This window comes from Apteryx rowi, unplaced genomic scaffold, assembly GCF_003343035.1.
Source record: "Apteryx rowi isolate R43461 unplaced genomic scaffold, aptRow1 scaffold_19, whole genome shotgun sequence".
In the NCBI taxonomy this organism is placed as follows: Eukaryota; Metazoa; Chordata; class Aves; order Apterygiformes; family Apterygidae; genus Apteryx; species Apteryx rowi.
The window spans coordinates 3,164,199-3,176,947 of record NW_020448196.1 but is presented as its reverse complement, the minus strand read 5'-3'; the positions used below and the strand labels follow the sequence as shown (position 1 = coordinate 3,176,947).

The window sequence follows — 12,749 nt, the reverse complement described above, 5'->3', positions numbered from 1 at the left end:
TGATGACTGTTTCCTGCAAGGATACAAGATGTACTTGGGTATAACTTACCACTGGGGTTTCCTCCTCAAGCACTGGGTGTCTCAGCCAGGCAGGAGGACAGGAAACCTCCTCCTTGCTGCAAGCGAGGGCGGTGGCAAAGTTAGCAGTGCCCATTTCAGTCCAGAAAACCCAGGCAGGGAGAAAGTGGAGATGGCAGAGGCAATGAGCCAAACTTCCAGTTTCTCTGCTGCTTTGTGTGACCCAAGGGAGCTCTGAACTCGAGCCGTCAGGTGCCTTGGGGCCACTCTGGAGGAATCCCCTGGAGAAGGTCTGCCCACCTTTCATCTTCTGGACCTTCCTCTCTACCAGCAGAATCAGCCCCTGGCTAAAGTAGCATCTTCTGGTTCAAAATCTCATTTTCTAGAGCTTTTGAACTTCCTCTCCTGTCACGCCGCGTGACTCTGCCCCTTCCCACTTAATCTCCACATTTAGCCTGGGACGCTTTTTGCCCAGGGCTGCACCATGGGCCAGACCTACTCTGACGCTGGAGGACAGCCAGGGGCTCTTACTGCCATTAATGATTAAGGAGACTTCAGGAAAAGTTTTTGAGGGTGGTGCTTTGCCTTGTAGCAAACCCAGGGCACCAGCCCTTTCAAGACCCTGGAGATTGCCTGGCCACAGTCCTCAGCTCCCACGTTGCTTTGGGCAGTGCCTGCATACTGGTTTCTGGGGGTTCGTGCTCGGGGGATGAATTCCCCCCACTTCCTACCAGGGCCAGCTCCAGAGGGCTTCCAGCTGCTCCGAGGTCCTGCTGCTTTGCCTGCTGCCTGGCCCCTGAGCCCCTGTCAGCAGATACTCAGGAATCGGCGCCGTCCAGACCGCCGCGTCCTTTCTGTGCTTTCTCCTGTGTCCATGTTTGCCTGTGGCCATGATGTTACTGTTTTTCTTCCCTGCCCTGGCTGAGATCCTCTAGCTCACCGAGGTTTCATCAGTGGGATAACAGATTGCCATTTCCATCAGGGTTGCAAACCAGCTCATGGAGGTGAAAAAGCGATCGGTGCGTTATCTGCCAGCAGCCCTGCGGAGGAGATGGGCAGATGCATGCAATCTCTGCCAGCGCCACCGGCCGCCTTTGTGGGGGCGGCAAAAAACGGAGCTGGGGAACGGGATGCAGAACTGCAGCCACGTTCAGGCCCAACTCCGAGCCTCCTGGCTCCGGCTCCTGGGCAGCAGGGCGCTGCAGGGCATGAGGCTGAGGCTAGCGGGCAGGGAAGGGAGCAATTGCTAGTTCAGAGTGATTGGCTCGCCGTTGTCCTCCTGCTGACGTCGGTAGGTGCGTGCTGCAGTCCATGGGGACATGCTGGGCATCGGCCCTGCCACGCGCACAGACCACCATGCAGAAATACCGCCCCGATTTGCCTCGGGCCAGAGTCCCCAGGAGGTCTCACAGTGCCCGTGTGAAGCCAGCCCCCGAGGAACGGGCTGCAAGCGCTGCTGGCTGGGCTGGCTCCAGAGGCTGCGTGCTCACCTTCCCCTGGGAGCCAGAGACTTCTCCTCTTCCTCCCCCACAACAAAGGCGTGAAGCTGAAGGGACGAACCGGAGAGAAATATAGCTGAGACTCGAGGGACGTCTCCGGGGAAGGTGTCCAAGCCAGTCTGGCTACAGCCAGCACAGAAAGCTTTGGGGTGGGGACAACAGGAGGATGCCGGTCTCTGCCTGCCTGGGTGACAAGGGGAGCCCAGCAGGATCTGGGGCAGGGACGGGGCTGTGCTGACCAATTTGCCTTGGGAGAGCAGTCCCAGCGCTGTCAGGACATTGCGAGACACAGCTCTGCCCCAGCGCCGAGAGCAGATTTCTCTCCAGTTTGTGCTCCTGGGAAGGCAGGCAGATGGGGAAGGAGATCTCCAAGGAAAATGCCTCCCCCGAGAAACACGGCATCTGCTATTCAGATCTGCTAGTTCCTCTGCAGAGTTGCAGTGAATTCAGTGTTGTCTTCTGTCTAGCTAGTTTGGCGGCAGTGACTAATGCTTTGGGGTGTGTTCTCTGTCAGTGTAAATCTGTGCATCCCTGTTGCGCGCCTGGGTGCAGGCTGGGATGCAGGGCTGAACTCCCGGCAGGAGCGCGTAGGGCCTTCTGCAGGCCCCTGTGTTGGGAGAAATTTGGTTTTGCTTGTAGAGGGCATCTCCAGCTGGATGATGGCCCCAGAGTGCCAGGCTGAGAGTCCCCAGCAGGCCAAGCCCTAGTGGGGATGGGCTGATTTGGCAACTTGAGCCTCCAGCAGATTTGGGTGCTTGTAGACTTTTTTCTGCTGTAGCTGAATCAGCAGAGGGAGACAGAGGCCCAGCTGGACCGAGGAGCACCACTGTCTAACTGCAGACCAGCCTCAGCTGCGTCAGCCACAGCTCAATGGCTGGAGAAGGCTGGGAGAAAATGCAGCACTTCTCTGCCTTCTGAATTTCCCTCTTGGATCTTGAGAACAGATAGAGCTGGAGGGGGTGCAGAGAAAGAGCTGTGGTACAGGCTCGTACTCATTTCCTTTTCTGTTAATTGTGGTATTGAGGCATGAAGATTAGGCTGTCCAGAGACGATAAACAAAATTCAGTATGAACCTGGCTTCCTGCACCCCGAAGAGCAAAGAAAACAGAGAAAATGCATTTCTCAGAAATAAGACACTTGCACAAAGTTCACCTGCAAGCTTGCTTGCCCCTGGCCATGCTTGCATGCCGGTGGGTGGCAGAACTGGGACCTCATTTAGCAGCTCAGCAGCCTCTCTGCTGGGCCATGCAGCCTGGCTTGCAGCCGGAGCCTCCGTCCTGAATGATTTTGGCCCCTTGCGTTTTGCAGGTCCGTGCCATGAGGTTGTCATTCGTCGGCGAGATGGGCTGGGAGCTGCACGTGCCCAAGGCGGACTGCGTGAGAGTCTATCAGGCGGTGATGAAGGCGGGTGCCCGGCACGGCATTACCAACGCCGGCTACAGAGCCATCGACAGCCTCAGCATCGAGAAAGGTTTCTGACTTTCCATACAACAACATCGATTGCTTTGCCTCCAGCCAGGGAAACCAGGGCAAATGTTTTTTTCCCAGCTTTGAGGATAGGGTAGTGGGGCTGGCTGGATGTCTGGCAGCTAATGGCAGAAATACAACTAGTCCCCCATGCTCCTTGCTGAGACCTTCCTAAATATGGGCCTCTCTTGAGGGCATTTTGTCCTGGACCAAATGAATCAAGGGCAATAGGGGCGTCCAACAGGCAGAGCTGATATCGTGGTCTCCTGGTACTCTCACTGCAGGCTTGCTGCGGAGAGGGGACAGGCTGGGAGACTCGCGTTTGCCTCTTGTTCTCTGCAGGATACAGACACTGGCACGCGGACCTTCGCTCCGACGATACCCCCCTCGAAGCAGGCTTGGCCTTCACCTGCAAGCTCAAGTCTGGCATACCCTTCCTGGGACGGGAGGCTGTGGAGGCCCAGAAAGCTGCCGGGATCCCCCGCCGCCTTGTCTGCTTTACCACTGATGAGTGAGTATCACTGTTCTGGGCTCAGCTCAATGCCAGCAATGTCAAATGCCCGTGGCTGCCACCTGTGTCCACCAAGGGACGAGCACCCAGACCTGCATCGGAGCAGATCCCGCCCGCGTCCCTTGCATGCACGCACAGAGCTCAGTAACAAACGCTTGCTGCTGCTTTCCATGCTCTAATTATGTCTCTAATTTAAATCCCACCTCATATTCCCTGCCGGATATTTAATGGAAGTTGGAAACAGTGTGACAGTGAGTGGGTTTACCTCGTTTCAGCCAAAATAGCAGGAGGCTTTGCAAATCAGGCTGGAGGGGTTTTGCCAGTGCCGGGGATCAGCCTGGAAAGGTTAAGGAGCAGGAGGGCTGTGAGGCAGTGCCCAGGTTGGGCCCGTGCTGGGCTGGGGGCGGCAGGCGCCTAGGCTGGCCCCAGGGCACGCCAGCAGGGCAGTGCTTCGGCCGCCAGGCTGGAGCCAGCGCGGCCAGGCTCGCCGTCTCCTCCAAACACCTTCGCTCTGCCTTGTAGAGTCCTGGCCCGCCGGGGGCTTTCCTGACGGCTGCTCTGCTCTGGCTTTGCAGGAAGGTGCCGATGTTCGGCCTGGAGGCCGTCTGGCGGGACGGCGAGGTGGTTGGCCACATCCGTCGGGCAGACTTCGGGTTCGCCATCGACAAAACCATTGCGTACGGCTACATCCGCAACCCCGCTGGGGGAGCGGTGAGTATAGAGACCCTGGCGCCCATGGCAGGCAAAGACGTGAGCCCCGTGGGCCGTGCTGGTGCTTCGGGGTCAGAGGGATCGGGAAAGGGCTTGGCGGCCTCCCTGAGGAAGGATGCTCTGAGCCTGGGAGCAGCTGGAAGCGGGACTGGGCTGGGACAGGGTCAAGGCTGATGAACACAGGGACGTGACACCCAAAAAGTACAGGTCCAACAGTAGGGAAGAGGGGACAGGGCTAGAGCCGCCGGTGAAGGCAGCAAGTGTTGCAGCGAGTCTGTGGGGAAGCTGTGCTTCCTTCTCCCTCTCCGAGGGTTTGCAGGGGGAGGAAGTGTGGGGTTTATTTTTAAAGCCATGTGCCCAAGCACATTGCAAGCACACCGTCTGCTGGGGAGCGAGACAGGGCAGGCCCCCCCCGTTTCCCCTGCACAGTGCTTATCTGGCATTCGATGGAAGAGTGAGACTCCAAGCGTGAGAGATGCCAGCATCTTAGCAGCAAGTGTCTTTCTCACCAGCGATCTCAAAGCTGTCATTTTGCATGGCCCCAGCACTGATCTTCAGCCCAACTGCAATCTCCAGTGTTAATGGCATCTGAGTATTTAATTACAAAAGTGAATTAACTGATGTTACTGGGAGCAACTGCCCAATAGGAGCACAGCAGGCTCTTAATTAACCCCAGGAGACTCCTAGGTAGTAAATCAGATGCCCTCATTAACCAGTGTGCTGTAGACTCAGAGGCAAGGGAACCTGCGTGGGGACAGAGGGCGGTGGATGACATCCCCTGGGACTGCTCCTGTCACAAGCTAAGGATAGTGCAGATGCTTGTGCTTTAATCCACTTGCTTGCCTTGACTTTTAATCCTGTGTCAGGGATTAATCCTGTGCCCTCCCATAATTAACCACCAAGAGCTTTCTCTCCATGGCCCCTTGCTTCCCCATCTCCTTCTGTCTCTGCCAGCAATTCCTGGCATGACGGGCATCCCTGAGCAGACAGAGGCCTGACCCCAGGAGCTCTGGGCAAGGAGTTTTGGCTCCGTGCTGCCAGCAGCGCCCGTGGGCTGGCGAGGGGGAGCGGGAGGGCGATGCAGCGCAGCGAGGTGGGCGAGCGCAGTGGGTCACACCTCTAGGGCTGCCCCGGCTTTGTGCTGTGCGTTTTGCACTTTGAAATTGCCGGTTCCTCTTTAGTGCCAGAGGGCCGGGAGCTCCATGGGAGGCTTTATGCTTTTTGCTGGGTTGTCACCAGCAGGGAGGAAAGAGGGGTGAGAAAACAGACAATAAAACCTTGCTTGGTGCTTGCACCCCCAAATTGTTTGCTATCCCACATCTTGTACTGCACCTCTTCTGGGGAAAGCAAGCTCCTTGCTGGGAACCTCAGCACCGTGCAATGGCAAACTCACCCAGGAGGGACAGAGCGCAGGTCGTAGGGACATGGCCTGGCCAGAGGGATGGCTTTGCAGTGGCAGGCACGTGCGGGGAGCTGGTGTTGCTGACGTCTGTGGCGGGTCCTTTCCCATCACGGACACCTCTGCTCTCAAAGCAGGGGGAGCAGCCGGCCGTGCTGGCGAGCTCTGGCTGCTGCCCCAAGGCAAGTCTGCTCGGAGAGCGCGGATCGATGCAGCTCGAGAGCTCGCGGGAGGAGGTGGCAGCCACCGGGCTTGACCCTGGCACGGGGCTCAGGGGCTGCTCATTTCTCTTCGGGCAGCTGTGTCGGGACGTGAGGGTCAGAAGGCTTTTGGCCAGCAAGTTCTATGTTTTGGGGGATGCCGAATTGTTCCTCTGGAGAAGGCAGATCCACCCTCGCAGCAAGGAGGGGGACAGCAGGGGATGGCAGTGCCTGGTGCGCAAGAGTTAAACCCTCAAGCGCTGCCGGACGGCGGCTCTGCACAGCCTGGCTCAGCCCCAGGCTGGATGCTGCAGCATCCAGTAAATAACCCTCATGTCGGGCCCCTCACATACACCTGGGTTTCTTTCCTCATTTTCTTCCCTCCTTTTCCACTCTTTTCCCTGTGACATCTTGCTCCTCCGCGCTCCCAGCCTCCCCCACCTGCCTCCAGCCGGTCCCGGGAAGCGTGACGGAGCAGCGGGACGGAAGCGGTGTGGGCCCAGGCCCCTGCCGCCTCCGGAGAGGCGCAGAGGCAGGCAAATAAGCGCGCGGCGCGTCCCCGCCGGGCACGTTGATTGCGCTGCTCTCCCCATTCAAACACCCACTGCAAGGAAAGCTCCAACGCGGCAGCAGCACCAGCGGGGCTGGCAGGAGGCAGCTGCCTCCCGTGCCCTCGAGGGCCTTTCAGGCGGCGCTAACCCCAAATTAAAGCGATCGGGGCTGCCAAATGGGAAGGCGCCGCGTACGGGTGGTCCCGCTGATGGGCCCCCGACCTCGCCGGCTTCCTTTGTGTGGCAGGCGGCCGCCTTCGCTCGCAGCGCCGGCTCGCTGCCTCCCGCAGAAAGGCTCCGTTCATTAAGCAGATGTTAACGTGCTGCCTTAGTCTCTGCGCTCCGTATGATAACTCCTGCTTGATTTACGCAGTAATTGCCGCTGCAGAAGGAAAGGGGAAGCTTTGCGTCTGTGCGTGGTGAGAGGAGGCAGCTCAGGGAGCTGCTGGTGGGGACGTTGGTGCCAGGACACTGCTGCCACTATCCCCAGGCCGGCAGGGTGTCCTGGTCCCTGTGCTGGCCCAGATCCTCGGAGGAGGGTGGGCAACGTGGCAAAGTCCAGGGGCCGGCGCTGCTGCCACGCGCTGTGGGGTCCCTGGGTTTTTCTTCCCTGGAAGCGGCTCTGCCTGCTGCCAGGGGGGAGCGGTGGTGCTCCCGGCTCTCCAGGGCCGGGGGAGGCGAGGACGGCTCTGTAGCATCGTGGCTAAAGAGCGGAAGGAGCAGCAGCGATGGAAAAGGGTCAGGGGGAGAAGACCTGGGTAAGGAGTGGAAGCCACAACTCTGCTGCTGGCAATTTGGAGTTATTAAAAAGCACGAGCACCTACCCGCCCTGGTCCCCGGGCTCCCCGTGGCCGAGCGGCACAACGCGGCCCGCCTGCCCAGGCTCCTCCGGAGATGAACCCCTGCTGCTGGTTTTAAGGGCACCGTGCTTTAGATGCCGTTGAAAACATCCACAGCAAATGCCTCCCCTAACAATTAAACATTGGATTTTTTTTTTTTTTTTAGCTTGGTGCTTTTAAAAATCTCTTTTCCTCCTCTCTGTGCATCCTCCTGGGATGGCAGAACCAGGTCTTCTGCAGCAAGTGCGTTTGCTGGGTGATGTGGCAGCTTGCCCGTGCTATCCCGGCCGCAGGGAGGGCCCCGTGCGTCCCCTGCCCTCCCTCTTCCCCGCAGCCTCCTCCGAAAGCACCAGCAGTCGGGGCTGGGGGCTGGTGTGAGCCGAGTGTCGGGCAGCGCGGGCGCCCCGGTGGCCATGTCCCCCGTGCCGTCCCCGGTGGGGCGCTCACGGTGCCCAGGCCGGCGCCGCAGCCGCTCGCGGCTCTGCCTTGCAGGTCTCGCTGGACTTTGTGAAGAGCGGCAGCTACGAGCTGGAGCGGATGGGAGTTTCCTACCCGGCCCGGGCGCACACCAAGTCCCCCTTCGATCCGGACAACAAGCGAGTGAGGGGCATATACTGAGCGACGGGCGCCGGGGCGGTGGGCAAGAGCCGGTGCTGACGGCAGCGGGACGGGGAGAGGGAAAACACCGCTGACAGCGAACGGTGAAATTCCCGGGTCCCTGGGTGACCCAGCCGGCTCCCGGGGCTGCTGGGAGAACTGGGCCAACCTGCAGTCTGCACTGAACTCATCAAGCAAATTTGGGTCAAATTGGAGGGACAGAAGGAAAAGAGATTCCAAAAAGGCTAAAGATTTTGTTTCCGTGTTTCCTAAATGAAGCAGTATCGCTGTGGCAATAATTCTTTTCCATGTGTTTTCCTTGACTGTAGATGAAATGTTTTCAATTTTCAACTTTCCTGAAATGTAGTTCCACACTGCCTGGAAATGAATTTTTTAATTACCTATCTGCTGCTAATACAGCTGTAGCCTCCAAACCTGCTCTGCTCCTGGGCCCTTGCTGCGCGTCTGTCCCGCTCGGACGGGTGCCGCATCCTCTGCGGCTCTGCCCTGGCGCCTTGGAGGTGGGACCGCGCTCCGGGTGCTGCCGGCGCCTCAGGGATACCCGCTGCCCAGGAGGGACCTGCTCCCACAGCATACAAAAAAGGGTTTTTTTTCTGCTCGGCGGGCAGCCTGGGAAGCATGGGACGAGCGCGGAGGGCTGCGCGGGATCCCGGGTGCCATCGCCCCCGTCCGGCGCTCACCGCGGGAGCTTTGCTCACTTGGGGACATCCTTGAGCCGTGAGGATGGTTGGGTTTAGCCAGGGGGCTGCAAGGCGGTGGGTGTCGCTCGCTGCTGGGCACGGTCCTCCCGGCCGCGCGAGCGCTTGGCCCTGCCGCCAGCCTGCAGCGGGAGTCCGGCCTCCGGCTCTCCCTGGATTCGTTAAATTAGACGCTACGGAGGGCAGAGAGGAGCTTTTACTGCCTGCTCCCGCAGCAAAGCGAGGGCAGTTCCTGGCCGAAGCTTTTATCAGCTCAAAGAAATAATCACGCTGCATGCCTTTCTCTTTATTTAGCCTGGCTGGATTTGCTTGTTTTATATTCCCTTTATAGCCGATTTCAACTCTTTAGCTTCCTGCAACGAGCGCCACAGGCAAGAGTTTGAACTCTCAAAAGCTTTGGTTTTACTGGAAACATTAAAAAAACACAATCAGGGCAGCTTTTCTGCGAGCAGGAGGTGATTGCGCTCCCCGGGGCAGAGGGGGATCGCAGCAGGTCCTGCCTGTTTATCCTCGGGATAAACGAGCGAGCGCCGGATAAACGGGAAGGGGGCTGAGGAGCACGCCTGCCCGCGCCGCGCTTCAGCGCCGTGCCGGGGATTAGCCGCGCGTCGGCTAGGATAATACAGCTTTATCTTCCCCAAAACAGCTGGGAAGGGTTTGTGTTTGCTATGAAAAACGTGCCCAAAAGAAGGGGGGAAAATGGGATGGGGGCAGCCGCTCGGGCTGGGTCGCCCAGGGAGGTTTTTCCTTCAACCGTGGCTGCGGCGGGCGCAGGGGCAGGAGCTCAGGAGCACGGCTGGGGGGGGCCTGGGTCTCCTGCACCCCGCAGGCTTTTCCCCTGAGTCCCAGAGGGCTTTTCACTTTGGAGCTCAACAGCAAAAAGCTTTTTTTTTTTTTTTTTTAATTTTTTTTTTTTATGTTTAGCTGTTTAATGGAGTCGTGTTTCCTGCCAAAAGGTTTGTCTTTCCACCCAGGTCCCTCCCCCCTTCCTAAATCCCATCACAGAGGTATCGTTTATCCCTGTCCCTTGGCATCTGGTCACATTAAGACGAATAATCCCCAGCGTGGGAGAGGGGGGCCGTGGTCTCTGCCGCGGGGAGGCGAAGGCCAGCCGGGCATCACGGCCTCCCCCTGGCTGCAGCCGAGTCCTGGTGCTGCAGATCCGCCCCGGCACGTGCGGCAGCCCAGCTCCGTGTTTCAGAGGCCGGAGGCATCCGGGAAGGCTTGTGGGCTGAGCGGGTCACTGCCCCGTGCCTCAGTTTCCCCCCGGCATCTCCCCCCGCCGCCCCAGGGCCCCGCTGGGTTCGGGTGCGTGGTGGGGAGGCGCAACAGCAAACCTGCGCGTTATGATTCTGGGGGCGGAAAGCAGCATTACTCAGAGCCCGGATTGCTAATAACACACTAATAATAGCACTTTCCAGCTCCAGCGCGCTTGCCGAGCTCTGACTCACGAGCCCCAAGAGCCCCCCGGGAGGCACTGACGGGCTCCGGCGCGATGCCGGGAGAGCGGCGGCATGGCTTTCCCGCGGCCACGGCTCCGTCGCTCGCCCAGCGCCACGACGCGGCGGAGGCTTCGGCCGGGCTCTCAGTCCCTCTTGCTCTTGCCCAGGCCGATGGGGACGGGGGAGGCCGGCCGCGGCGCCGGGGCGGGCGGGCAGCGCGGCGCGGGGTCCCGCAGTGGCTCCGTGACGGTGGGAAGCGGCTGCTTCTCCCATTCGCCCTGCAAGAGAGGTGGGCGACAGTGAGAGCGCGCGGGCTGCGGTGCCCCGAGACCTCCCCTCTCATCAACGTTCAGAGAAATGAAATGCCCTTCGATATTTGAAGCGTTTTTAAGCAATGCCAGGGTGTTTCCCCGTAAGTCATTGCTAATTATTTGCATTGCAGAAGTGCCTGCGAGCCCCACTCGTGGAACAGGTTGCTGTGCACCGGGCTGCACAGAACCACCCCGGCTAGGGACTTTCTGCCCAAAAGGTGTTGTTACCCACCAAACCAGGTGGAGATAACTCAAAGTGAGTCCTACCAACCCTCCAAGTTCTCAGGCCAACCCCCAAAAGAGCTTTTTAACAGGTATGGGCACAAAGGCAGCTTTGGGGCGCGATCTGCAGCCTGCCAGCGTGGTTGTGTGCGTGCGGCTGCTCCTAACTGGGAGGGATGCAGCAGCCTGGGAGAAACGCCGTGGAGCGGAGCTGGGAAAGGGCTGTCCCCGCGGCCGGGATGCGAGGTGCCCAGGGCCAGGACGAGAGCTCCAGCTCCTACTTATCTGCAAGGAACAACCTGCCAGGCACAGACACCGCCGAGGGCTGAGCCCGTGGGGCAGCATCGACCGCAGACGCGACTCGCTGGCCCGGGAGATGCGGGCTTGCGGCAGGGTCCGCAAGGTGCAGGAAGGCAGTTCGGTGCCAGCAGAGCAAGGCTGAGTGACGCTTCGGCACCGCTACAGCTGGGCTGCCGGCTGCGTGTTCGCGTGGAAACGCCGGAGAGGGGCTGAGCTCCGGTTTGAGCAGAAGGAGGCAGGTCTGGAGCGGAGAGGTAGAGCAGCGAGTCATCAGCAGGAGGAAAAAAGTTGAATTTTTGTTTTCCGAGGAAATTCCTTGTAGTTTGTCAAGCGAAACAGGACGGCAAGAGCTAGTGCCAGGAAAGGCCGTGGAGATGGAGGCATCCTCCCGGCGCGACGTGGGGGGCAGCGGGAGAGGGGCAGGGCAAAGGAGAGCGGCTGCTGCAGGCACCATAAGGGCTAAGGGAGCGGCTAAGCGCAGGTGGGACCGCAGCGGTCACTCCCCCCTACGAGAAGCCATCGTTGCTGCCTGTGCGCGGCAGCGCTGAAACCCAAAGCTGCCCGCGGGGCGCCAGGTCTCCCCGTTCCCGCAGACCGTCTGCCGCGGGCATCCCCGCCTCTCACCGGGCTCTAACGTCCGTGATTACCCTGGCTGCCGCCTACGCTGTCTGCATTGCAGCAAAGGACGGGGAAGAGTTGGGAATAAAAGGTGAAAGGATGCTCCGCTCCGCTGGATGCTTTAAAGAGCCCGGGGAGGGCTGCGCTCTGCAGGCAGGAGAGGAAAAGCGGTTTCCCGTGAACAGGCACAGCTGCATTGCAGCTGGCAAAGGACTCCTGGCTCCAGGGCTCAGGACGCCATGGGGATGGGACCCGGCTGCACTGGCCGTATGCGCGGCGCTCCTGACCCTGTCCCCGTCCCATGGCACCTGGCCATCCCTGGGACCAGCCTGGCCCTGAGCCCCCCTGCTCCTCCCGCTGCTAGCGCTTCTCGAGCCCCGTGCTGATGCCACGCTATACGCTGTGGGTTTGGAGTATATCGAGGGCATTTAGAGCGTCTCGATGGTTTTCCTTTTCAGTGCATGTGCGAGTAGGAATCTGCATATAGAGACTCTCCCAGTGCCCGTTTTCTGCACGCCGGCGTCAAGGGGGAGCTTGCGCAGCAGCCTCGCTGCAGCGACTCGCAGGTGCCACCTCGAAGCACCCCCTGCGCGAGGGGGGCTCTCGCTAAATGATTAACGGCGCAGAGCCCTTCCAGAAAGCTCGTCAGGCTTGGGACCGCTGCGCTGCAGAAACGCGTGAGCTTAGTTAGAAGCCGTTCTCTTGACAGATACCCTGTGCAATAAATGCGATATCTTAAAACCCTGCTCGCTCTAAAAACACAAGCAAAGCAGGAGGGGAAGCTCCGGCTCCTGCCTCGCGTGCAGCAGCGCGTTGCACCTGACCCTCTGCGCTGGCATCAGCTCTGCTCGGTTCAAACCTCTTCCCAGATGCCCCCAGACCCCTCTGAAACCAGCAGAGCTGCCTGGGTCAGAATTAAGAGGCGTAATTCATGCTTCACCTGCTGCACCAAGCCTCTGTGGCGCTGCTGTCCCCCCACCGGATGGGCACGACGGGGAGCGGAGAGGCCCCGGTGCAGGCACGGCTCAGACCCAGCAGTTTGGACCAGGGGACCGGGAGGGTTTCTGCCCTCTCCAGAGCCAACTTTGCTCTAAAGGAGTTTTACCAGGGGTGGAAGCTGATGGTCTTCCTCGAGATCAGCTCCGGGTCCTCCCCGCACTGCTGTGGCGAGCGCTGAATCCAGAAATAACTTACCGTGCAAGTCACAAATCCATTACACTGACAAATGGCAGCAGGAACTGACGGCGATGGGGACCATCGGTCATTTTAAATCTTCATCATCGTTGTCATGATGATCATCACTGTGCCTGGTTTTTCTTTAAAGATCCCACAGCGCTTTATCCTT

The 12,749-nt window shown here is 59.5% G+C and overlaps 1 protein-coding gene across 1 annotated transcript in view; it reads left to right on the top strand.

Moving 5' to 3' along the window:
• SARDH (sarcosine dehydrogenase) overlaps positions 1 to 8,422 on the top strand; it is a 36,516-nt gene extending 28,094 nt beyond the window's left edge. The window contains exons 17-20 of the mRNA XM_026062289.1: positions 2,826 to 2,988; positions 3,327 to 3,495; positions 4,071 to 4,206; positions 7,688 to 8,422. Of these exons, the coding sequence (XP_025918074.1) occupies positions 2,826 to 2,988; positions 3,327 to 3,495; positions 4,071 to 4,206; positions 7,688 to 7,813 (594 nt within the window). The 3' untranslated portion in view covers positions 7,814 to 8,422. The remainder of the gene's footprint in view (positions 1 to 2,825; positions 2,989 to 3,326; positions 3,496 to 4,070; positions 4,207 to 7,687) is intronic.
• The last annotated feature ends 4,327 nt before the right edge of the window (positions 8,423 to 12,749 follow it).